Here is a 27,430-nt window from a genome sequence, read left to right as displayed (position 1 = left end):
AATGGATGAATGAATCAACAAGCCAACAACTTAAATGGGATGTCCAAATATACCAAAAGTTCTAAATTTCTTTAAAAAAAAAAACACCTGCTTTCTAGGAGACCGATATTTTTGTCCAGAAAAATGTTTTATTTTGTGGGATACTTTTCCCAAAATCAGAGGAAGGGCCCTTAGGAAATATGTAGTCTTGTAATTTTCATTCCTGGCTACACGTTAGCATCACCTAAGATATTTAAAAAAAAAATATGCCAAGCCTGCAACCCACGTATGGAATGGGGTCCACACATCTATATTTTATTTTTAAAGCACCTCCCTCAGGTGATTCTATGTCTTTATAAAGATGAAGAAATTGAGGCCTAGTCAAATGGAATGTCTTATTCAAGATAGACAGCTTGTCAGTAACAGAACTGAGACCAGAACCCATGTAGAAATAGTACCTTTTTTTTTTTTTAGAGACAGGATCTCACTATGTTGCCCAGGCTGGAGTGCAGTGGCTATTCACAGGCACGATCCCACTACTGATCAGCACAGAAGTTTTGGCCTGCTCCATTTCCAACCTGGGCTGGTTTACCCCTCCTTTGGCAACCTGGTGGTGCCCCACTCCCAGGAGGTCACATATTGATGCCAAACTTATTGCGGGCACCCAACGGCATAGCTCAGAACTCCTGGGCTCAAGTGACCCTCCCACAGCCTCCCGAGTGCCTGTAGGCACACGCCACGGAGCCCAGCAGAAATAGTACTTTTTTAAAAACATAATACATAGAATAAAAATTCTGAGAACCACAAAACTTCACTTTAACTTTGAAACTATTGGTTATTTTTTAAAATGCGAAAGTAGGCAAAAATTCTACCAACATGTCAACGCTTCCTGGGACATAATCATTGTCATAAGTAGGTAGACATAAACAATTGAGGCAATGAGAAGTTACTGCTTGAGATATTAAAAAAATAAAATAAAGTATGTGGTTGATGTCTTTGAGCTAATTGCCCATTCTTAGATTGCTTAATTGGTATCACAGTGGCTCCACAGTAGAGGTCCATCAAATATGTTGGATTTTTTAACAAGAAAAGGTATATATGTAAAATCGATAGAACTTACTGCATACAAAGTGACTCCATAATATTTGTCAGACTGTGTATCAGATTAAAAAGATAACATACATTTAAAACTACTGTTTAAAATCAACTGAGTATATTTCTAAACTTACCTTTCATAGTATCATTTTCAGCTCTCATTATGTCAATGAGTGAACTCTCCAGTGAGTGCATGTCAAATGTCCTGGGGCGATCCTGCAGACACAAACAGCCACAAACCATTTTTTAAAATAGCAATTAAATATAAAAGAGGACAATAAGTTGTATTAGACGGGACACAGATCACAACGTAGCAATTTTCCTCTCTATATAAGGCATATTATTACTAAATGTTATTATTAACACCGAAAATCATAAACCACAAACCTAAGTGCACAGGGCTCAGCAAAGAGTGATCTGATTTCTAATAATTTCAACAAAAGCATCACATTTATTCAAAAGCAAAAACCATTAAAACTAATTTCTATATTAGTTAAGAACATTACATAAATATTAAAAAAAATATGGTATTCTTTCCCATCACTTAAGATTGCAAAAATGTGGCAAAGCTTTCCAAACTTGTCCCATTAGCTATCTGCTAGACTGGTACCTATACGTGCTGTTCAAAATAACTGTATTTTCTTATAAGGCAAGATTTAAAAATAGTCATCAGATGATTGTAAGACTACTAAATGGTATTCAAGAAAATGAGAGAAATCATAATTTTTTTTTTTTTAGACAGAGTCTCACACTGTCCTTGGGGCTAGAGTGCAGTGGTATGATCTCAGCTCACTACAACGTCTGCCTCCTGGGTAGCTGGGATTACAGACAAGTGATTCTTGTGCCTCAGCCTCCCAAGTAGCTGGGATTACAGACACCCATGACCATACCCGGCTAATTTTTTATATGTTTAGTAAAGATGGGGTTTCACCATGTTGGCCAGGCTGGTCTTGAACTCCTGACCTCAAGTGATCCTCTTGCTGCAGCCTCCCAAAGTGCTGGGATTACAGGCATGAGCCACCGGACCCAGCCAAAATAAATTATATACTTATCAGCTGGGCATGGCAGGCACCTGTAATCCCAGGTCCTCCAGAGGCTGAGGCAGGAGAATGGCTTGAACCTGGGAGGCGGAGGCGGCAGTGAACCGAGATCATGCCATTGCATTCCAGCCTGGGGAACAAGTGCAAGACTGTGTCTCAAAAAAAAATTTTTTTTTAATTTATACATCTCTATATATTATCAAAGTTGTTATTGACTGTTAAATGATTTGCCTTCTCTAAAGATAAGTTTTTAAAACTAATAATCTATATGAGAAGTTAAAAAAAAACTCCTTCCTTCCAAAAAACGTGTAAAAAATAATTTTGGTAGACTTTCCCTTCCCCCAACATAAAAATAAATCTGGAATAATGAAGCACAGAAGCTGCTCTCATTACTGTCACGAGGCTTTCTCTAAGGAGAAGGATGAGAATAGCAATAGAGAACTGCTGAAGCATGTTCCGTCCCTCCCTGCCCCCAATGCAACATGTTATTAGGTCCCCAAACAACTCAGTCGTTACTTCTGGTAAATAAAGGATAAAAAGATCAGAGTTAGAATTAGAATCTAGATGAGAAAACAAACAAACAAAAATCTCAATTCTTATTTACTCTAAACTTGCAAAGTTAGAATTGGTTTTGTTGCCATTAAAATTAAAGGAAAGAAAAGGTGTGGGTATGTACATTGCTGACCTGAAACCCTGGCTTAACAAAGTGCATTTCAAGAGTGGGTAAGGAATCCTAAAGTATACAACATTTCAGCTGCTCTGACATTCCTCAGGATGAAGAGTACTAGAGACAACTCAAATCAAGGTTTAGCTTGATAAATTAAAAGTAGGACATGAAAACATTTAAAAGTAAACTGAGAGGAAGCAATAATACATGCTTCTGACCCACCTTAAGGATACTGTACATAAACACACAAAGACCACTGCAAGAGCATTAAAGAAAAAGAGGATCCCAAAGGAATCTGCAAGCAGAATTCTAATACCTTTTCCTCAATTATATTTCCTTTTACATTACTATTTAAATTCAAAGCTTTGGCTTTATTAAAAAAAAAGATCACCTAAGGCCAGGTGCAGTGGCTCACACCTGTAATCCCAGCACTTTGGGAGGCCAATATGGGCGGATCACAAGGTCAGGAGTTCAAGACCAGCCTAGCCAACATGGTGAAACCCCATCTCTACTAAGAATACAAACAGTTAGCTGGGCATAGTGGCACACGCCTGTAATCCCAGCTACTCTAGAGGCTGAGGCAGGAGAATCACTTGAATCCAGGAGGCAGAGGTTTCGATGAGTGGAGATCGCACCATTGCACTCCAGCCTGGGCAACAGAGTGAGACTTTGTCTCAAAAAAAAAAAAAAATCACCTCCTAATTTTATCCCCTGCTTTTTTTTTTTTTCTTGAGACAGAGTCTTGCTCTGTCACCATGCTGGAGTGCAATGGCATGATCTCAGTTTACTGCAACCTCCGCTTCCCGGGTTCAAATGATTCTCCTGCCTCAGCCTCCCAAGTAGCTGAGATTACAGGCCCATGCCACCATGCCCGGCTAATTTTTTTTTTTTTTTTGCATTTTTAGTAGAGACAGGGTTTCACCATGTTAGCCAGGATGGTCTGGTCTCAATCTCCTGACCTCGTGATCCACCCGCCTCGGCCTCCCAAAGTGCTGGGATTATAGGCGTGAGCCACCGTATCTGGTCTTTATTCCCTTTTTATTTTTGAGACGAAGTTTTGCTCTTGTTGCCCAGACTGGAGTGCAGTGGCGCAATCTTGGCTCACCGCAACCTCCACCTCCTGGGTTCATGTGATTCTCCTGCCTCAGTCACTCAAGTAGCTGGGATTACAGGCATGTGTCACCATGCCCAGTTAATTTTTTGTATTTTTAGTAGAGATGGGGTTTCACCGTGTTGGTCAGGATGGTCTCGATCTCTTGACCTCATGATCCACCCGCTTCGGCCTCCCAAAGTGCTGGGATTACAGGCGTGAGCCACTGTGCCCGGACTATTCCCCTTTCTGGAAAAAAAAACTTGTTGGGACTTCATTTTTCTACTTTCCTAGCTAACCTCTAGAACCTCTAAGCTGACAGAGGATGTCCTCCATTTGAGAGCATTTTTTTTTTGATGGACCTAACATTTCTCCTCTATGCTTGGTAACACATCTTACCCCATATGATTATTCTGCTTCCCTGAAATAGGGATCACTCCTCCTGACCCCATCTCATCATGCAGATATTCAGCAATGTGCATTGAATGGTTTTATAATACCATTGCCAACTTGAGTCCAAGGACAGTATATTTGGATATAATCTAATATTATATGTAGGAGACAGTATTGCAAGTTTCCCCCCAGAAGTGGGAAAGTTAGGGTGAGGATGAGGATGGGGAAGAATGAACAGGTGCCTTACCATTCTATTCTGCTCTAAACTGGTATGACTCCCTCCAGAACATCTTTGCCACTTCTTCCACCTGATTCTTTCCTCATTATCCTCATCTCCTGAACAAGATCTGTCTATAGAGAGGCAGGAGTACATATGGCCAGGATCAGACTAAGGGTTAGTATTCACAAAAGGGAGAAGCTCTTCTGTGTTTACACTTTCTCATCTCAAGCACTAAATTAAATCAAAACCTGCATATTCTTTCAGAAGCCAAGTCGATTTGAGGCAAAATTTGAGGTTTAGAAGTTAATATAAAATTATACTATCTCATTCTATAGTTGCTGGATATGTTCTCTTTCAGCAATAAACCACACCTTTTTTAAAAGGGCCATCCATTTCTATCTCCAATGCAAACCAGTCTTGGAGGCAGTAATTCCTGGTGTCTGTTCACTTGGCTGTGTCCCTTGTGAGCTTCCCAAGAGCAGGAACTATGTCTCACATCAAATATTTCCAGTGTGTCTACCACAACAGGGTGATGGTGTGCCAAGACAGTCATATCCTAAGCCCACAAGACTACCCAGGAGAGCCTGAGGTGGCAGGAGCTTCCTGGCAGATGATCTTACCATTTTCTACGTGTGTCATGAAGTAAAGCAGGTTAAGAAGCACTGTCCGATATTTCTGTATCACTCTGTCTCACATAGGTCTTGGCAGGAAGAAAGCATGCAAATGTTTGCTAAATCAATGAATGGAGGTATTCCTTCATGTAATTTTTAAACATTTAAAATATTTCTTCTCTCCTACTTCCTTAAGATTTATCTTTATTATTTCCCATTTCCCTCTAAAGAGCTGTATGTTTTCTTTTGCGGGGAGGGGAGGAATTAAGTTTAGTGTTCATTTTCATACAACAGAGTAAGCAACCTTATGAATTTTTCTGGAACGTGCATTTTGCCAATCACTGAATGACATGAGCACTGAAAAACAAAGCAATTGATAAAAAATACAACACAGACTGCTTTTGTTTGGTTTGTTTTATAAGCGCTATTTCCAGTAAGTCAAGAAACCTTCTTTTTACCTACAAGTTTTTGTTTTTTTAACCTATAGTTTTTTTAATGTGGTATTATTAATAGAGTTTAGTAAACTACTCCACACCTTCCTCCCACTACCCTGCCCATGGGCACCCCAAGCATCCTGTGGGAAACATAAAGATCTTTGCTGACTTCTAATTGGTAAAGTACATTAAAACTAAAATCCAAAATGAAATTTAAAATTTTCAGTAATGTTTTGTGACATGAAAAAAAATTCTCCATCCTTTTTACACTAATTTTTAGTAATGATGCTAATTTATTTTTCCTATAATTTGTTACGATTTAATCCAGCGATGACAAGTAAATACAAATACACAAAGTCTGTTCAATTGGTACTGACTATTAGATGCAAGGTGTTTTGAGAAGGAGTCTCAGGCTCTACAGGAACTCAGAAGGAAACTGCCTCCACAGACTGCTGCAGGGTATAAGGCCCAAGTACTTCATTCCTGCCAACCCTAGTCTAATATGCATTCTTCCCCACAACCCAAACTTATTAGCAAGTATACTTACTATAAACATTTCGTTCATGATGCTTTGGTAATTCAAACAGTTCAAAAGCCATATATTTTGTCATGTAAACATTCTCTTCTCAGAGCAGTTTTAAAATTATCATTCTTGATTTACCCCCTCACTGATCTTTTCTGTCCATTTTTAACATCTAATTTTAAAAAATCCTGAAATACATCTGTACCATTAGGAACTAGATAAGGGGAACACAGATAAAGGAACCCAAGGTATAAGAACAGTACAGACAATGCTGGTTTTCCTATGCAACAACCAAAGAGTCAAATCAAAAGAATAAGAGGGCTTTGATTTCCATATTTCATTCTTCAATTTTGCCTTTTTAAATTGTTAATTGGACCAAATATAACCACTGACCTATTTTCTAGGATCCATTTCCCAAAGATCAAACTAACTGTAAAATGGAAACCTTGTTAGGTTATGCTTTTCTTGATTGACCTTGAGCTAATGACCAAAACATGAACATTAGTAAAAATGGGTGGAAAAGGCATTAGACACTAGGAAGCTTCAACTCTGCCTGTCATATTATATGAGCTTGGGCACTTTCATCCTTTCTACCTCTTTCCTGGTTCATAAAAGGAGTAGTTTGATTAGATTTCTAATGTCCCTGTCCTAACTCCAAAATACATTTGTATTCTAGCTTTCTGATATCCTAACATGTCTGTGCTCTTTCAAGATTTACAGTTTAAATTATGATGATAATTATGGCAGGAACCAAAAATGAGGGTGAGAATTTATTAATCAAAGTCTATCACTTTTGCCCACAAAAAGGCAAGGGTCAGTGATCAATTATTAAGAAAATGATCACTCAGAGTCTTAAAAAGACAATCATAGCTGGGCACGATGTCTCATGCCTGTAATCCCAGCACTTTGGGAGGCCGAGGCAGATAGATCACAAGGTCAGGAGTTCGAGACCAGCCTGGCCAACATGGCAAAACCCCATCTCTACTAAAAATACAAAAATTAGCTGGGCATGGTAGTGCGTGCCGGTAATCCTAGCTACTTGGGAGGCTGAGGCAGGAGAATCATTTGAATCCATGAAGCAGAAGTTGCAGTGAGCTGAGATTGCGCCATTGCACTCCAGCCTGGGCAACTTAGTCTCAAAAAAAAAAAAAGGACAATCACGGCATTTTCATTATGCTATACAAAACATAAAATAAGCTTCTTGAAAAAAAATCTACTTCAAAATGTGCTGGGGGGAAGGGGAGTGAAGTGTGCTGCTTTCAGATAGATGATTAAAGAATCTCTTACAAAACAAAAGATCCTGACAACTCAATTTACTTCAGCCCCACTGCCAGTTTCTCTTGGCACCCTGATGGGAGAAATTAGAAAAGCAGAACCCTTTATTGAGCATCTACTAAGCACCTGATATTATTCTAGGTACGTTATTAATACTGTCTTAATTGATCTTCAACCTCCTAAGTTACATTTTATTATTCCTTTGAGACAGGGTCTCACTCTGTTGCCCAGGCTGGAGTGTAGTGGCATGATTACAGCTCACCGCAGCATCAGACTCTGGCGTCAGCCTCTCAAGTATTTGGGACTACAGGCGTGAGCTACTGCACCCAGCCTATTATTCCTATTTTAATAAAAACTAAGACTAAGGAAAACTTACGCAATTTACCAAACAGATTGGTTACTGCATAGTTCAGTGGCATAGTCAGGATTCATGGTTACTGCATAGTTCTGTGGCATAGTTGGGATTCAAACCCAAGTCTTACTACAAACCAAGCCATCCATCCTTGGGTAGGGTAATGATCATGGCAGTCAAAGAAGCACACTAATTAAGACATACATTTGAATAAAAAAGGCACTCTGCTTTAAGAGTTCTGAGAGCATGAACGTGCTGGCTAGTGCCTGGCAAACAGTAGGCAATCAAATATTACTTATATTTTACTTATACAAATGTTACCTTTGATATTTTACCTATACACAATACGTATCAGAGATACTAAAAAACCGTAAGAAGAGAAAGAGAAACCTTCTCTTCCTTCTCCCCGTTGAGATGACAGAGTGGCACACAAATTAGGGACCTATCATAAATGGTTCTTTGGGTTATCTACTAACCACAGGAGTATTGGTGGTAGTAATAGTAATAATAGGATTAATATCAGCAGCTAACATTATGCATAAGCTCATTTATTCCTCATAAAACCCCAATATACAACCAGGTATGTTCAGTTATCATTCCACTTCACAGATTAAGAAACTGAAGCTTAGAGTAATTAAATAATTCCATCAATGTTAGATAACTGGAGGCGGAAAGTGAACCCAGGCCTCCAACTCTAGAACATGTGAGCTTAATAATCACCATGGAAAATAAAAGATCACCAGTGATTTTCAAGGCTCAGCAAAAGAAACTTTATCACATGCTGAAACCTCATCTTATTTTGCAGTTTTAATTGTTATATTTAATATACTGAGTTGCATGTCAGTAACTGGTTAGTTTCAGTTTCTGTCGTCTCTACTTCACAGGACAATTTCTAAAAGAAAAACCTTATGATACCACTATGAAAATCAAAGTTGACAAAAATAAGCTTCCGACAAAACGAAATGAATGTTTCAAAGAGGACCCTTCTTTTTAATATACACCTGAATACTGCCTGCCATGGCAAAATAGGAAGACCTACATCAGTATATAGCTATCATGACCAGGCTTTTCATAACATTCCAGAAGTTGCCATAAGCTGCACATGAACCTGCTGGTCTTTGCTATCAGGAAAAACAACTAAACTGTAATTATGCCACAAACCAAAATAATCATTTGTGGCCATTTTTTTTTAATATCCAGATGAATGATTTAGGCCAGTGTTTCTCATACTTGAGAGTATGTCAGAATCACCTGGAGGTCTTGTTAAAATATAGAGTACTGGGTCCATCCTTACAGTCTCATTCAGTATGAGTAGGGTCTAAGAATTCACATTTCTGACAAGTTTCCAAACAACCAGGGATTACTCTTTGAGAACCACTGAATTAAGCAATTCCATTCAACAGCTTAACTTAATTAGATCCTTGGGGGTGTGCTTTATAGCTTATATCCTGGTTGGCCAGCTATGATGCAGTCCAGCTTAAATATTCTACAGGAACTATTGTAAGATTTCCTTATGAAGAGAAGGGCTTTGCTCTCAAAACCTAAAACAGCTCTGCCTTTCAAGTTCTAAGGTCCATACCTTGGGAGAGACTATAATAAAGTTCAATTTCAACAAATAGAGAATTGCTCTTTGAGAAAAAAGCATAAAGAGGTGAGTAGTTTACCATTAAGATCAAATAAAATACAAATTTGGTGATTGAATTTTCACAATAAAATATTATCCCTGGCATCCATATACCTCATGTCTGAAGCATGTAACTTTTTTTTCCATTCAGCTACATAGAATATCTGCCCTTCAGGTATTTACTACTGACGTGTCTTCTCTGTCTCACAACCGGTCAAATGCCCTATAAGACATCTTTATCCAAGATAAACAGTATAATCAAAGGATATGCTAATTACTCATTCCTTTAAATTCAACATATTTATCAAGTCACATCATCAGAAAATACATACTATATTCTGATCCCTTTTGACTTGCTTTTATAGAATTATGGCTTAACAGCATGATCTCAGATTTTAACAAGCAGAAAACATTACTAACTGCCGTTAGTTAAACATATATGAATTTTCTTGTAAAAATCTGTCAGCAATGGAAAAATTCATTGTCTGTCAATGTCCCATGATTAGAAACCTGCAAGGCAAATTTATCTCAAAAATGTTTCTCTTGTTTAAAAGCATGCTTATTTTCATCAGAGAATGAGATCTACATCACCCATGATGTTACATTCTTGTCTTAGATGTTAGGATGTTCACAGTTAGGTTATGTGCTCAGAGGCAATAACTTTACTGAGCTTAAATGTTCTCATCTAAATATAACCCATGCTACCCACCACCACCACCACCACCCTATTATTGCTTCTTTTTATACTTGAGTTAGTATGTTTTGGCATTACTAGACTGAGTCTAAAACACAAAACGTAATTAACTGAATGTAATCACATTATTAAGAACCAAAGCCAAAATTCAGCTACCTCTTACTAATTCTATTTCTATAAAAACATACATTACTATGATCATCACTTCTCAGACTACTACATATCTGTACCAGGCTATGGAAGTTTCTCTTTCTGGCTAAAACTTTCCCTGGTAAAGAAGGGAAGGGAAAATATTTGTGTTTGAAAGGAAAGTGTACATGAGTGTGTCAGCTGCCAAAATAAATAGAAAGTTTGAAATACCAGTAGAGCCCATAATTAATCAAGATAACTATGGGAGTTTTAATCCAAGATTTGTCAAAATAAAATTATCTTGAATTAAATAATATTTAAATTCACAGATCATCAAGCATTTATCCAGTAAACTTTCAATATTCCACTACCAAATGACCCTCACATCCCTATGCAGGCAGCAAATCCCTTTTTCCTTATGTCTCCCTAGCACTCTGACATCCATGATATTGATGAGCTCGGTATGACAGGCCACCCATTGCACCATGAGCTTCACTCATTTTCATATCCACAGCTTGTGGCATACGTGTAGCATGCTGTAAAGCCATTGCCACTGATATAGGAAGTGGCTAACATGTTCCTCCCGGCTCTGTATTGTGCATCTTACAAGAATTATATAACATTCACATATATTAGTTCCTCACACCCCCCATGTGAAGACAGTACTCCCATGTATTATCCCCATTTTAGGCAAATGAAGCTATGAGAAGTTAACTAATCGCCCTACAAAGTCACACAGTAAGTAGTAGAGTCTGACTTCAAAGCATATGCTCAGGAAAAGTGGTTTAAGTGAAGTTTTGTTTTAGTCTAGAATTTTTGCTGTATTGACACCTGCAGGGTATGAAATCCTTCATCGTATATACATGGCCTGAATGAGGACAACAAGTGTGAGAGATTAAAGTTAAAGTGGTAATTATCTGAAGCAGGAAGAACCACATTTAACAGCATCTTGTATTTCTTAGCAAGTTCCCTCTTCAATCAGTACTTCTTCATGAAGACTCCTGTAATGAAGGTAGAATCTAACAGATCTTAGGTTGCCAAATGTTCCCTAATAGAATTATAAACTATAATTAAATGAGTGAATGTCTTTGGTGCATTACCTTGGATCAACAGCTCAATTTAGTTGCCATGTGAACTGACAAATAAGATCTCTCCAGAAAGCCTCTGAAAACATTTTTTATTGTACCTTCACTAAATAAATCACATTCATTTGAGCATTAAAATTCCTTAAAATGATGAACATTTCTTGTCATCAATTATTTGTATTAAAAAAACAGGCATTCTAGGCTTGATTAGTCAGTTCCTGATTCAATAGACCTTTTCTTCTTCTTGACAATTGGTTCATACTAATCTCGTCTAACAGAGAAATAATTAAAATCGATCACAAGCTTTGAGTTCAAATCGTCACAAACTAAGCAAGTGACCCTGATGCTGCAACATCATTGAACCTTAATTTCATCACCAAAATACCACACCTCCCTTATAAAATTGTGGTGAAAAGCAAATGAGATAAGGTATGTGGGCAGCAGGAGCACAATGCATGGCAGTTGGTGAACTCATTCAAGAAACATTTCTCTGCCCTATCTCTCTATGGTGCAATGAAAAACAGCATGAAACTCACATTTTAAATTAGATATTGGTCGTATCTGAAAAATTTGGTGATTCTATGGTATTTTCTATAACCTGTTTTCATAGAGATAATAAAAATAAGTTTAAACCTCTGACCCCAAAACTATCAGTATAAGACTTCTTCTCCCTAATAAGCTATCCGGGGCAAGAATAGCTTATTGGTTCAAGCAAAGTAGAAAAACAGGTAAACAATACTAACACTTAGCCTTGAGGAATTAAGTCTTAAAGACCTCAACTGGCTGTTAAGAGTTCCTCTTTTCCATGTCTGCTAGATCTGAGCAGGGTCCAGAGACAGCAGGGAGAAGGGTCAAACCTAAAGCACAACCTTTATTCCTAAACTGAAGCTTATGTCTCGTAACCCTCGTCATCTCTTCCTTCTCTTTTTTTCTTTTCTTTTTTCTTTTTTTGAGACAGAGATTCGCTTTGTCCCCCAGGCTAGAGTGCAGTGGCACAATCTCAGCTCACTGCAACTTCCAACACCCTGGTTCAAGGGATTCTTGGGCCTGTCTCCCAAGTAGCTGGGATTACAGGTATGCACCAACACACCCAGCCAATTTATTTATTTTTAGTAAAGACGGGGTTTCACCATGTTGGCCAGAATGGTCTCGATCTCCTGACCTTGTAATCCAACCGCCTCAGGTTCCCAAAGTGCTGGGATTGCAGGTGTGAGCCACCGCGCCCCATTAATCTGATCTGCTCCCAAATTTCTTTTTCTTTTTTTTTTTTTTTTTGAGACGGAGTTTCGCTCTTGTTACCCAGGCTGGAGTGCAATGGCGCGATCTCAGCTCACCGCAACCTCCGCCTCCTGAGTTGAGGCAATTCTCCTGCCTCGGCCTCCTGAGTAGCTGGGATTACAGGCACAAGCCACCATGCCCAGCTAATGTTTTGTATTTTTAGTAGAGACGGGGTTTCGCCATGTTGACCAGGATGGTCTCAATCTCTTGACCTCGTGATCCACCCACCTTGGCCTCCCAAAGTGCTGGGATTACAGGCTTGAGCCACCACGCCCGTCCTGCTCCCAAATTTCTAACCCCACCTGGTGGTTTGGTGGTTTAACTGGATCTCTTATTTTTCTACATTACAGAAGGAGAAGATGAAGCCAACAGTGGTTGCCTTAGAGATTAGCAGCAGATTGAGCAGTGAAACAGGCTGGGCAGGTACAACAGAAATATGGGCCTTGCTTCAGTTTCTCACTACCGTTCTTTAAAAAAAAAGACTTGAAAAAAACTTTGTTTTCTCTTAAAGACTCCTTATCTTCTAGAGACACATACTGAACCATTTACAGATGAAATAATATGATGGGGGCAATTGCTTCAAAATAATATAAAAAGGAAGAGAGAGGGTTAAGGGTATAGATGAAACAGGTTTCCTCAGGAGCTGATAATTGTTGAAGCCAGGTGACATACACATGGGAGTTCACTAGACTATTCTGTCTACCATGGAATATGTTTAAATTTTTCCATAATAAAAACTTAAGAAGACATAGGTCAGGGGGTGCTTTACCAAAAGAGAAAAAAAAAAATACCACCAGTTGGTCACTGTATTTTTCAGCAGTGCTCAAGAAAATCAGTGTGTCATCTAGCCTCAGTCCCACGATTATTTAAGTATAGTGACTTTAAGAATTGTAGTTTATTTACTTAAGTTCAGGCCAGGTACGGTGGCTCATGGCTATAATCCCAGCAGTTCAAGAGGCCAAAGCGGCGGGGGTGGCGGGGGTGGGGGGTATCACCTGAGGTCAAGAGTTTGAGACCATCCTGGTCAACGTGGTGAAACCCCGTCTCTACTAAAAAGACAAAAAATTAGCTGGGCATGGTGGCACGTGCCTGTAATCCCAGCTACTCAGGAGGCTGAGGCAGGAGAATTGCCTGAACCCAGGAGGCGGAGGTTGCGGTGAGTGGGGATCGTGCCATTGCACTCCAGCCTGGGTAACAAGAGCGAAACTCCATCTCAAAAAAAAAAAAAAAAAGTTAGATGGGCCTTGTGGCATGTGCATGTAGTCCCAGCTACTGGAGAGGTTGGGGCATGAGAATTGCTTGAACCCAGGAGCTGGTGGTTACAGTGAACCCAGATCACGCTACTGCACTCCAGTCTGGGTGACAGAATGAGACCATCTCAAAAAATTATTAAATTATCACACACCAGGTATACATGGGTTTTCACATTTTAAGAAACTGTGCTATACTTTGAATAAAACTTTGACTTAATATTTCTGTCAGATGACTTGCTTTTTTAAAACAATAGAATCTTCTAGAAGCCAAATATAAGACATGTCTCATTTTATCCTCAAAAATACCAGACAAAAGAAATGTGAAACTGAAGGACCTGGAAGGTGGTACAGCTTGCCTAGGTCACATAGCTAATGAGTGGTCAAGCCACATCTGGAACCCAGATCTGACTTCCATTAACTAAGATAATTTCTCTAACAACATTTTCTCAGAGTATATGAACATTGAGTCACGTTCTTATATTGAGTTTTATTTTTTTAAGGTCTCATAGACAATAAAATGGCAGCAACTATTTTACTGACTAGTACCATGATCCTATTCCTCAAGAATACCTGGAAGAACTATTATTTAAAATGTTACATGGTGTTTTTAAATAAATATAGATTTAAAATATATAATTCTGAGGAATTAATTATAACTTAGTTTAGGTCCACTAAGAAAATGATTGGAATATATCTGATAAATCTTCAGCAAAGAGAAATTGCCCAACCAATATACCCTATAATATAAAACGTGCTTGTACAGCTTTTAACTTTAAACTTGAATAATTCCATTTGTAAACATGAATGAGCACCTATCGGTAGCTGATGGGAGTTTTTCTTTGGCATGTAACAGGACTGAATTCTGCTATCCAAGTTAAAGTTTGCCTTTTGTGGTACCATTTTGTTATAGAATGTTAATAATCACGTTATATACAAATATACAGGTAGCTTATATAAGCATGTATTTATACTTGACAATAACATTTTCTTTCCAAAAAAATTATAATTTCTAAAAATTTTAAATTTCCAATTTAAGTATATATTTATAAACATATTAATGACTACATTAATTAAAATGTTTGGAAATGCTATTTATACAATGTTTTTGTTATAGCTAACACATTTAGTTAGTTTGCCTTAAAGATTAAACAACTTAATGGATTAAAATAAAACTATTGGGCTAGTTGATAATTTATTTATAATGTTTAAGGGAAAAAATGCATGTTCAGTATTACTCAAAGATTAGCCAGGTCAAACGGACTCATTTTTATGACAGTCCTGTGCCTAGTTCATAACCTAGTAGGTGCTCCAATAAATGTGTACTAAATACATTAAAATATTAAAAAAAATACTTTGATTCCAGGATAAAAGCCTAACTATACTCAATTCAAATCTATGGCACCCTTTCATATCTCTTACTGAAAAAAATCACAAATTCTCCATTAAAATGTAGTCTCCTTTAATGTATGCAAAAGCAATCACATGTTCTCAAGTTCTTAATAAAACAACTGTAGCCAAAATCTTTCAAAATACTGAAAGATACAGGCTGTCAATGCTAATGAAAGTTTAAGCTTATATTTAATTAGAAAACTTCTCTTCAAGAGAAATGATAATTCTGCTAAATGTTTTATCTGTCCTTGGTTACACCTACAGCTTATTCAATAAAGCAAGATAAGCATAACTAAAAGCTGTTCAAAATATTTCATAGGAACACAAGCTATATTTGTAACTAATTCCATGACTTTATTCAATATTAGAAAGCCATATTTTACATTTAAAAAAAAGTTAACCTACCTAATATGGCCACACACATAAGGTACCTCACATTACCCTTCACTGTTAGTTATTATTACCTTTTTAAAATTTTTTTTGTATTTTTTGTAGAGATGGGGTCTCACCATGTTGCCCAGGCCTGGTCTTGAATTCCTAGGCTCAAGCGATCCACCCACCTCGGCCTCCCAAAGTGCTAGCATTACAAGTGTGAGACACAATGCCCGGCCAGGTATTATTATTTTGATACAGTATTGCCTTCTGGAATTTAAAAGATTTACTCAAGGTTAGAGTTTAGAGACAATTTTTTTTAAGCTTTATATATGCATTTTATTTATTTTTAGAACAGCTTCCTGGAGAATTATATTCAAATTCAGAGTCAAACTTAAGTCTGTCTGAGTCCACAGCCTATGCTTCACTCTACATTCTTGGGCTCACAAAATAGTCTTTCTCAATAATTATTCACTTTTCACCTTCAAATATTGATTAAAAATAGTATCTACACCTTTATCTTTCTATCCACTAAGTATTTTCTGAAAACTTAAAGATGAAACTCATTCTGTTTTAATCAGATAAAATGTGATGAGGAAAAAAATGGAAGAAAATCTACAATAATTTCATTTTTTAAAAATATATTGCTCTACATTTATCACGGTAAAACACACTGTTGATTTCTGCAAGGCATCTTTGAACACTTAAACCTAAAGGGAATTTTGTCACTAAAAGTTAAAATGCTCACATTATAGACTCTGTGCCTTAAAGAGAAACACATTATTCACACTATCTTATATGTGATGAGACCAAAAAATATGACCGTGAATCATCAAGCTTATTCTCCCTCTAGCAAAAGAAAGAGGAAAAAGTCATAAGGCAAATAAACAGAGACTGTAAAATTTAAACCTAAGCATATATTAATTTTAAAACTATGTTCCCCATTTCTTCCTTATAAACACCAACAAAGATGACTTTCAAAAACTTCAACTCATGAACTAAGTAGCATCTTCCTAGTTGCAACTAGCAACAACCACATTCATTAGGCTTGTAATAAACAGGTTTCTCCTGAAAGATGTTGGAACAATGTGCTGATCATATTCCATGGCTTCTCTGAAGATAAAAAATAAAAATAAAAATAAACTCTACTCTGGAATTAGTTTTAATTTCATCAGAAAAACTATCTCACCTAGTTAAAAAGTTGTCTACAAAGAGGAAGAAAACTGTATCTGACAGACTTTTCCCAAGACTTTTCCAATATGTCAATTCTGCTAGAGTTAGAACCATCCGACCCATAATTTACAATTAAAAAATTGGTTTCTCCCCTTTTAAGTAAAAGAAAATATTTCCTATGCAAAGTTCCCTCTTGGATGACTATACTGTATCAAGAAACAAGAAAATGTAATAAGGTTGCGTATTAGACAATTTTAATAATTCACCATGACTTTCAGAACTGAAGCACTGCAGCAATGTTCTGTTTGCAAATATAAGATGCAGTATATAATTTTGAGGATCTATACACTTGTTTCCCTATCAGACAAGTTTTAGGATAGTCTTGCGACATATAGATTTTGTCTTTTCCTTACTTCCTGATTCTTAGCTAATTAAAGTAGAAACATAATTGAGCTGTAGTTAAGAGGGTGTCTGCACATATACTAAGCAATTCTCCTTTACCTTCCTATAAGGACAAAAGATCTAGGCACTCCTCCAAAGATATACTATACTCAAATATAATTATTGGCAGGTACCCCAATATATATCTGGTTTGGATGTCAGAATTCAAAGATGTGTTTGGTAGGACAGACAGGATTTCTTTCTCCCCTTACTGTAAGGGTCAAATCATGCCTGTAGTAACATGAATATGGACCTTGTTTCTTCATTTTGAAACTGGGACAATAAAATCAAATGTCACAGGGCTGAGAAATCCTACATAGAAAGTGAAATAACATACTTGAAAGAACCTAGTCCAGTGCCTGGTATATAATATAAGCTCAAAATTTAAAACAAAAGCATTGACCTAAATATTATCTAAATTTAACATTTAAAGTTGATAAGTATACTCAATTAATTATTTTCCACTTTCAATATTCAATCTATAATCAGCTTTTGGTCATCATGAATCACCGTAAAATTTTTCCTCTCATCTTACATGCTTCTGGGAGGCACTCTGCCTCCCTACCGACCCCGCCTACACCCACTATCCCCCTGCCATATAATCATTATGTGAAGAGGCACTGTGGTATAATGGTTAAGAGCCAAATCTTGTCTGTGAATAAAAATAATAATTTCTGCCTCATAGGATTGTTGAATGAATTAAATGAATCAACACACACAAAACATTTAGAACACAGGAGGCAAGTTAGATATTTTTTCTTTTCTTTTTTTTTTTTTTTTTGAGACAGAGTCTCACTCCGTTCCTCAGGCTGGGATGCAGTGGCATGATCTCAGCTCACTGCAACCTCCACCTTCCGAGATCAAGGAATTCCCCTGCCTTAGCCTCCCGAGTAGCTGGGCTTACAGGCACCTGCCACCACACCCAGCTAATTTTCTAATTTTTGTATTTTTAGTAGAAACGGGGTTTCACCATTTTGGCCAGGCTGGTCTCGAACTCCTGACCTCAAGTGATCCACCAGCCTTGGCCTCCCAAAGTGCTAGGATTACAGGCATGAGCCACTGCACCCAGCGGCATGTTAGCTATTATTAAATGCATATTACTTTAGCTGTGTCTGAAAACAGGATTTTAGCCAGACACGGTGGCTCATACCTGTAACTTCAGCACTTTGGGAGGCTGAAGTGGGAAGACTGTTTGAGCCCAGGAGTTCAAGATCAGCCTGGGCAACATGGTGAAACCCTGTCTCTACAAAAAAATGCAAAAATTAGCCGGGCAGAGTAGTGTGTGCCTGTAGTCCCAGCTACTGGGGAGGCTGAAGTGGGAGGATCTCTTGAGCCCAGGGAGGTCAAGGCCGCAATGAGCTGTGAATGTGCCACTGCGCTCCAGCCTGGGTGACAAAGTGAGACCCTGTCTCAAAAAAACAAACAAAAAACAGGATTTGAAGGATATTATCTGAATTCGTGTAATGAAGCTTTAAGCTAAACAAAAATAACTTAGAAATAAATTTTAATATACAAAAATACCTGCAAATAAAATGCCTTCCCCTATCAGTTATTTGGGGGGAGGGAGTTATGAATGTAAAAGGTTATTAATTTTAATTCACTACATATACCCAAGCCTGCAGTAAACAAATGTAAAAATCATTCTGGTTCATTTCAAATTAAAATAAACACTACTTAGTATCAGTTATACATCAAGTAAATTATTTCCTTTTAATATAACGATAACATGCTGGCCTTTGATCGAACACCAATATTATATGTAACTACGTAAGCACTATCCTTTAAAGTCTGTGGTAAGTTTCAAGGTCTCTCTATAACACTAATGAACTCTTTTTATTTTTGTTCCCTATGATAAATAATGCAGAAGAAAGAAATTCTTTATAATACTAATTAAATTGAAGTGCTAATATCTATAAAATTCCTTTCCTAAAATTAATAGTGTTAAAGTTATAAGTTATTCATTTATTTTTTTGTGATGGGGGTCTCACTATGTTGCCCAAGTTGGTCTCAAAGTCCTGGGCTCATGTAATTTTCCAGCCTCAGCCTCCCAAGTAGCTGGGATTACAGGCTCATGCCTGCATGTTATAAATTTAAATAAGACAAATTTAACCAAGTTACTTATACCAACTTAAAGTGATACTTTTTGCCAAAAAAAACTAATTCACAAGGATTATTGGTTTTTAAAAGCAAGAATAACCACATTCATTTAAGTAAGAATCACAGTAGTCAGTTTACTTACTGCTTTAGACTTTCTCAAAACCCAATTAGGAGTTTCTTGTCATAGAGATTTTTTTCAAATCACTTATTTCTCTTGTGACTTTCAAATCACCCCACTGCTAGCTTTCTCTCCTCGCATATGTGTGCATGTGCTCTCTCTCACATACACACAGTTACAAATAATGGGAATGGGGAGCAGAAATAACAATTTACTTTTGAATCTTACCATATTTGAGAGCAAGGTACATTGACCAATCCTTTTTCCATAATCAATATAAAAGACAACAATTCTAAGGGAAGACTTAGTTTCTAACAACACGTTTTGGTATCAATCTAAGTCTAACCATTATTTCATAAATCACCTTAATTTCCAAAAAAAACTGTTCAAAAAGATTTCACACATTACACATGCTCTATTAGGACTATAGGAAAAAATATTAATGTGCGTATATGTATATTTTATTCATTGTCTGAACTTTTCATTTTTCCTAAAGCAATCTTTATCAAAAATCAGCAAGCTGAGAATGGGAACCAAATCGTGAGGCCACATAAATTCATTCTGCCAGTGTATAGCAGCAAAATAAGAAAAAAAGGTGTATTCAGTTCTGAGCCAAATCTTAATCCAGTAATCCAATTATCCAATAATCAAAACTTATCTATGCATTAAATTTTCTTTAAATTTATGTTCCAAAGAATATCAAAAGCAACTTTTTAAAAATAGATTTCATGAGATCGTCAATGTCTTAAAAACAGCCTCTTTACCTGACCACTAAAGCACAGTAATTGATGTTTGGTTTTAACAACCGAAACCCTTTAAAGCAAATGCCAACAGCTTTCTGATAGGCAAAATTTTAAAAAAAAAAAAAATGATTTTTAAAAGTCGAAAACTAAATATAACCACATATTTTACGAGGTACTGCACTTGAATCCTTAGGGAAGGAACAGATATATAACTCCTCAAATGACATAGGGTACTCTTAAGAACCTTCCCCTCCTTCTCAGCCAATTACTAATTAAAATAAATAATTCTGCTAGTGCTAACAGTGCAACGATTCTGTCATCTCTTTTAGCCTTTTTGGAAATATTTCTAAAATCCTCTAGCTGTAGCACATGTGTATGTGCAGACATGTATGTATACATATTTTCAATCTTTTTTTTTTTTAACTTAGAATATGTACTCTGACTAGCTGTGTACCCTTGGGTAAGTTATTACATATTTTTCATATTCAATTTCTGCATCTGTAAAATGGGGACAATAAAAGAACTCATGCTGTGAGGCTGTTGGGAAAACTAGATTCAATGCTACATTCTTACCCCCTATAAATTTCCTAAACACACATAAATAATCATACCCTTAAAGTATACATATTTAGTGGCGCATCAGACGTTGAAGCACCTATGAAATTCCCTTTATCTTGTTTGTGTCAACCAAACTTGCTGCCCATTAATTCAAAAATATCAATGACTCTTGCCAGAATAAGGATATACTGGTAGCAAGAAAGACAAATGATCTTTGCTTGGATCTATTTTTAGGAATGGTTTAATTATCTACACCTCCGGTGTTAACATTGGAAAATAAACAAATGGGTGAAAGGCATAAAGAGTCACTCCGAGACGAACAGTTTCATAGTGTTCAAAAATAAATGGGGATGAAGAAAACATTTAGATCATTTCTCTCACTAGTTAGTCCTTACTGACGAAAGGTAGGCCAAAATTTGCAGAAGTTTAAGAGGAACTGCCAAATCCATCAATTCAGACTGTTCAGACTTACAAGGCTCAGAGAGTTTCAGATTTAAAATGCAACCAACCAGTGAGAAAACTGCAATTCAATAGCTGGTTTTCAGTGAATCACTGCCTTATAGTGTCAAAAGAAATTTCTTTAGTTATATAGTTACTTCAGAAAACACTGATTAGTTTCTGCAATGAAATATATTTGTATCTATATATTATTTATTCTCACCTAAGTAAGTAGGGAAAAACTGACCATGATTCTCATGTCAGGCAAGAAAGGTATCACAGTTAATAATTATTACATCACCAGCTACCAGGTATTCATAATTATCTATGACAAGATTAAGGCTACAGTTTAGAAAACTGCCAAAGAAACAGCTGAATATTTTGTTCCAATTACACTCCTGCTAAATAAAGTCTGGATATTGATTCATTTTCTATCTAAGAAAAGCTCCGATGTGAATACGGGCACTTCAAACTCTAGTTACACAGATATTACACCATGCTATTTCCTTATTCATGCTAATCTATTAATGGAATATAATCTTACCGGAAAAGGAAAAATGTTGTCAGCCCTGTTCAAGCTATCTTCCATCCAGGATTTAGGCGCAAAGGCAGAGCTGGGGCGAGCATACTTCTGGAGCTGAATATGATTGCTTGCAAAATTTTTCTTCAAAGGTGAGATGGAGTTCAGGGACGTTATTCCACCATTCAGCCCTCTGCGGTGATCTCGGCCTTGGGAACCTCCCCAGCCACCATATCCACCACCGCCCGGGCTCCAGGAAGAGGAGGGTGTTGGTGAGGGACTCTGGTAGCTGCTCCATGGAGAGGGGGGTTTGTTAAGATTATTCGCCAAATGAGGCAGCTGGTTAAAAGCAGCATTTCTATGTGTGAAGGGTGGGGGATGGGGACTGGCAGGAGACCTCCTTTGCTGCTGATGCTGGCTGTGATGATGCTGGAAATGAGGGTGATGTGGGTGGTGCTGTGAGAGAGGCCCGATCTGAGGAGAGAAGCTGCCTCCAAAGCCAGGGCTGACATGATGGGGAAAATTTTGAAACAAGAGAGCACCGTTATTAGCTGAAGCAGCAGGGACCCCTCCCTGGTGAAAGAAACTTGCATCTTCATTGATTATTGTAGAGGAGGAAGGCGCTATCGCTGCTGACCAGTTACTGAAACCAGTAAGAGACGATGCACTAGATGTCAAGGGTTGGGTCGAAGTACCTAGCCCAGTGGCTTCTTGATAATCAAACCCTGTCAACACTGGAGATTCGATTCTTATTTTCTCCTTCCCATTGCCGTTTTCCGAAGAACTGTCCCCTTGATTTTCCTCTGATTTTGCCTTCTCGGTTTCAGGCAGTATTCCAGCTTCCTGACCTGGACTTGGGGAAAGCTGCTGCTTTTCTAAAGGGTCTTGCTGTTCCTGTTGCTGACTTTTTGCTTTTTCTGACCCCAAGATCTCATCCTGAATATTATGGGTAGCTGGAGCAGGAAAAAGCCAAGCTGACCCAGCACTGCTGCCATTGGCAGCTGTGTTATTATTTATAAAAGCAGCAGGGCTGGGGGTGGCATTTTGGTGATGGTGTGGAGGCTGCAGATGTGGATGGAATCTGACTGGAAAAGCAGATTTATTCCCAGTATTGCTTTGCACTAGCACTCCAAACCCGTAATCCCCCATTTATTATTTTTAGGAGCAGAATCTCACAATAAAAAATGACAACCTGATGTCTCACGCCTTTTTTTCCTCTACCCAAAATTTAAGTTGTTTGCTTGCTTGCTTGAAATGTCTTATTTATAGCTAGCTCAAAGATCGCAGCTTATCACCTTAAATTGTTCTGATTTGGAATTCTGGTCTCTGAAAGAAAAAAAACAACTCTAAAAAAATCTCTTAAAACATTGACATGGATCCAATTGGGCTTATTTTTAGGAGGGAATAAAAACGAAGAGGGTAAAAATCAAGTCTTTGGTTAGTAAAATAGGCGCTTTCTTTTTCCAAAGGAAAATGTACATGAATGACAAAAACAGAGCTTCTCAAGCATCTATGGATGTAGAAGAATAAGCCTTGCACGGAGTAAAAATATAGATATATATAATTTAACAGTCACATATGGTTTTCCTCAGCAGTTTAGATTCACTCACATAAAAATTAGAATAGGGCTACGAGGGGAATACGTTCTTTTCTTGGCAGCTTGGTTAAAAAAAAATCAGGAATAATTTAAGAACATTATATATTATATATTTATATATATAGATTATATTAGGTTCTCTGGGGTGGGAAATGAATTCCTGGTTTCGGGAGAGGAAATCAGCATTGACTAATGGAAAGATGATTGCAGGGAGGTTTCTGCTGTTCCTGGTCCTGTTTTCTGCTCTTTCGCAGGGTGCAGTTTTGGCCTCTGGGGCTGTTCCTGAGGCTTCGGGTGCAGATCTTGCTGCGGTCGCTGTTCCTGGGCTCCCCCCGGCTTCCTCTCCCCCATGAAAGGGGTTGGAAACACCCGTTTCTCCCTCTTGGGGGGTAGCGATCAGGCGGGATTAGCAAGACTCGACGAGGGTGAGCTGGCGGCCCGGGGGTGCGGGGACCGAGGGAGCGACCTGGAAGGTCCTGCGGTTTCTGCCTCTTCCCCTCTCTGCGGCTCCGGGGTTTTTTTCCCTCATGGGACCCAGGGGCGGTTTGTTCAGTTACTCCCTCAGTTCGATTCTCCGCAGAGAGGGAAAAAAGAGGAAAAAAAGGAAAAACCCACTACCGTAGTTATTTTAAAGGAGAAGCGCCTCCCCCCTCGGCTTTCTCTCTCTTTTCCCCTAGATTTTTTAAAAAACTATAATTTAGAAGGCTTTTGTTTCTCCTCACGGTTGCTGGGCCGTCGCCGCCGTCGCCGATTTACCCTGGTCCCACAGTCCCCGCTGTCGTTGTTAAGGGCTCCGCCTGGCTCTTCTTTTTCTTTCCTTCTTCCTCCTCTTCCTCCTCTGCTGTTGCCGCTGCTGCTGCTGCTGCCGCCGCCGCCGCCGCCACCGCCTCCCGGTGCCCGGGTCCCGCAGCCGCGGCTGAGTCCTTCTCCTCAGGACCGAGCCGAGTGAAATGACAACCAGCTGGAAAGACCCAGAGATACTTCCGGTTCGAAGAGGGAGGGGTGGAGTAGCGCGCATGCCCCACCTACTGGCCGGAAGGCCAATCGTCTATTAGAACTCAGACAAGACCACGCCCCCTAGCTTCAGGGCTACTCCCAGGAAGGTCGAAAAGTTACCTCCAGAGACGCCTCTTCCGTCTGCGCCTCGCCCAGTGAGGCCGGGCGCCTGGAACCCGCTTCCCCCACTCAGAGTGAGCCCAGCAGGTCGCCCGCTTCCCCCGCTCAAAGCGAGCCCAGCAGGTCGCCATCTTTTGTGTGGGAAAGGGACTCCTTCGATATTTCTCTTCCCTATCTGGCTTTGCAGGAGGAGCAACAGGGACGCGTCGACGAGAATGGATTCCTTGTTCACGAAGGCATAGGGTCTAGGTGTTGGAGATCGAAGTGGCGGCCCGTGAAACCGCGGATGAATGTGAAGAGTGCCCACAGTAAAGGTGGTGCTGCAAGCGTCACGTGCTCTGGCCCGAGCTCCGCCCCAGAGGGATCTGGAAAGGGAGGCGGGTTTTCCTAGCAGCTGTGCGGTGCCTAGAACTGCGTTTGCCCTTGCCAGTAATGTAGACCCTTAACCCTCCGTTCAATCACCTGCACCTTCCACTCTTCGATTCTGCTAGACTCTCATCTGGTTCAGTTTCCCAGGCACAGAAATGCAGCCGACGTGTCTGTGGCTAAGCCCCCGTATTATCCCAATCTAGTCCACCTTACCCGCAATACCAGAGAGAAAATTCCAAAACTAAAATTTTATCTTGACCCTCCATGCTCCGATTTCTCTAGGGTTGCCCATTATTTTGAGGATAAAGGCCAAACTTCTTAGTGTGGTATTCGAGCCTTTCTACCTTGTGGGTAATACTGCTTCATCACTCTCCAAACACACTCTCAATGCCTTTTACATGCCCTTTGCACTCTTCTCCTTTGGTAAATTCCTATTTAGTTTTAGGAATCAGTTCAAATGCCACCAACAGTATCTTCTGAATTCTTTCTTATAAGCATCTACGGCCCTGTGTACATTTCGTGCTTGTTTCTCACACTATATTGTGACAGTTTATGTCTTCCAAACCTATGCTGGGATCTTTGAGAAGCAGACATTGTAGTTAGGAGGCATCAGTGACTGAATCCTAAAAACGAGAATGAACAAACCAACACCAACGAAGTCTTCCCTGAGTGACAGTCCTCCACCCCACAGCCACCCTCTCACCCATCACTCCCCTCCACCCCTCATCTCTGTTTCCAAGTCTGAATTAATTATTTCCTTCCTTTTGCCACTTGGTTTGGAGCTCACATCTCAGACTTTTCATAATTTGTTTGCTACTCAAGGACTCTAACACCTCGTTTATCTTTGTACATTCCCAACGCTGTGACCACCATCAAGGCTTAGGATAATGCTTTGCTGTCAGCACAAGCTTTAAAGATGTTAAATGAGTATTTTCCTTTAGCAGGAAGGAAAATGAAAAAAGAAATCAGGGTAGAGCCAGAAGTAAATGGCAAAACTAGGGGATAAAAAAGATACCAAGATTAATGAAGAATAGTGTGAACAAAGGTGGCTTCCATTTCATTTCCGTAGCCTTCCTCTAATGGTCTCAACTTCTGCCTCAGTCTGTCAATTCTCCATCACTTCCATTTAGAACACCTGAGGGCCTTAAATCGGTGATTTTATTCTCTTTCATTGTGTCATGAGCATGAGTCTTGTCTCTGCAACTCTACTATGGATTCTTTGAGCATAGAGATTGGGTCTTACCTGCTGTTTATTCCCTACAACTGGACATGCCTGGGAACTTAGCAAGTTCCATAAGGTGTCATTTCCTTCAGAATGGTTTCCCTGACTGGCCCTCTCTCTAATATCTTGTAGATTCCTCTCTTTTAATTACTGCTGGTTGTCAGTGGGTTCGTTTCTTAAGGGCAGAGGTTGTGTCTGATTTATCTTTATGTCCCCAGTGGCCAGAAGAGGGTCTGGCACAGAGCAGATTCAAGACACATTTATTGAATGAAGAAGTGAATGTTCCATGCCCAGTAGATGGTTGAGGGTCCCTTGGAGCTACTAATTATCAGTGGCTAAAATGACAGCCATGACTTGGAAAAAAGAGTACCTTTGGAACAAAGTAGCCTTGAATTTGAATCTCAGCTCTGCTACTTCCTAGCTATGCAGACCTGGGCATCACCTCTACAAGCCCTTGGTTCCTTGTAGATAAAATGTGAATGATATTTTCTCTCATGCTAAGTTTGTAAATTACACGAGATGCATCTAAAGTGCTGGACTCCTAAGAAGTTTTATTAGTCCATTTTCACACTGCTTTAAAGAAATAACCAAAACTGGGTAATTTATAAAGGAAAGAGGCTTAATTGATTCACAGCTCCACATGACTGGGGAAGCCTCAGGAAACTTACAATCATGGCAGAAGGTGAAGGGGAAGCAAGCGCCTTCTTCACAAGGCGGCAGGAGAGACTAGAGTGAAGAAAGAACTGTGAAACACTTATAAAACCATCAGGTCTCATGAGAACTCACTATCACGGTAACAGCATGGGGGAAACTGCCCCCGCTTTATCCAATCACCTCCCTCCCTCTACATATGGGCATTACAATTTGATATAAGATTTCGGTGGGGACACAGAGCCAAACCACATCAGAAGTGTTCAAAAATGTCACTTCCTTTGTAACACATTAAATGCAGGGAACTCCTTCACAAGTGTCTTTTGCCTAAAAGCAGCTGTGTGCACAAAGGGATCCAGGAATCTGTCTTGGTTGATAGAAGGTGGAGACGCCCAGGGCCACAGTCTGGTGCTGTCAGGTCACGCTAATCTTTTAAGGCTAAGTCAAATGTGGGCAGTAGATTTGGGATGGTTTGGAGCTAGGATGATCACTGAGACATCAGGCTTTTGCTTAGGGACTGGAGGTATGGAAGAAGGAAGGAGAAAGCAATTTTTTTTCCATCAGTTGCCAACTCAGGAACATAGGATACCCAGAGGCCAGGGCTGCCCTCCTTGAAAACATACTGGCCTCAGAAACGTCCCATGGTAACCATGACGACAATTCAGCAGTTCCATTTAGGATCTCCAAAAGGATCTAGAGATGTAGGTAAGTGCTGGCTTAAGCACTCTGCTGGCAGAAGAGAGCCCTTCTTATGAAGCTGGCTCACCAGAAAGCTTTTGGGTTGCGGGAAAAGCAAGTTCTACTTAAGCATTAAGGTGCTACTAGTTAAAAAAAAAAAAATTAAAAGCTCCATCCCTATCTAGTACAGTGAGGGCTAACACACC

General features: G+C 39.1%; 1 protein-coding gene across 4 annotated transcripts in view; it reads right to left on the bottom strand.

The window, feature by feature from the left end:
* The window catches only part of CPEB4 (cytoplasmic polyadenylation element binding protein 4), a 73,552-nt gene extending 49,409 nt beyond the window's left edge, over window positions 1–24,143 (bottom strand). For all 4 annotated transcript variants that reach the window (XM_002744562.7, XM_035290535.3, XM_017969664.5 and 1 more), the window contains exons 1-2: window positions 21,616–24,143; window positions 1,209–1,290 (exon numbers count right to left, since the gene is read on the bottom strand). In XM_002744562.7, the coding sequence (XP_002744608.1) occupies window positions 1,209–1,290; window positions 21,616–22,740 (1,207 nt within the window). In that variant the 5' untranslated portion in view covers window positions 22,741–24,143. The remainder of the gene's footprint in view (window positions 1–1,208; window positions 1,291–21,615) is intronic.
* Window positions 24,144–27,430: the final 3,287 nt, after the last annotated feature.

The sequence above is a fragment of the Callithrix jacchus genome, chromosome 2, assembly GCF_049354715.1.
Source record: "Callithrix jacchus isolate 240 chromosome 2, calJac240_pri, whole genome shotgun sequence".
NCBI classification, from domain to species: Eukaryota; Metazoa; Chordata; class Mammalia; order Primates; family Cebidae; genus Callithrix; species Callithrix jacchus.
Note: the sequence above shows the minus strand (reverse complement) of the source record. Positions and strands in the feature narration are given on the sequence as shown.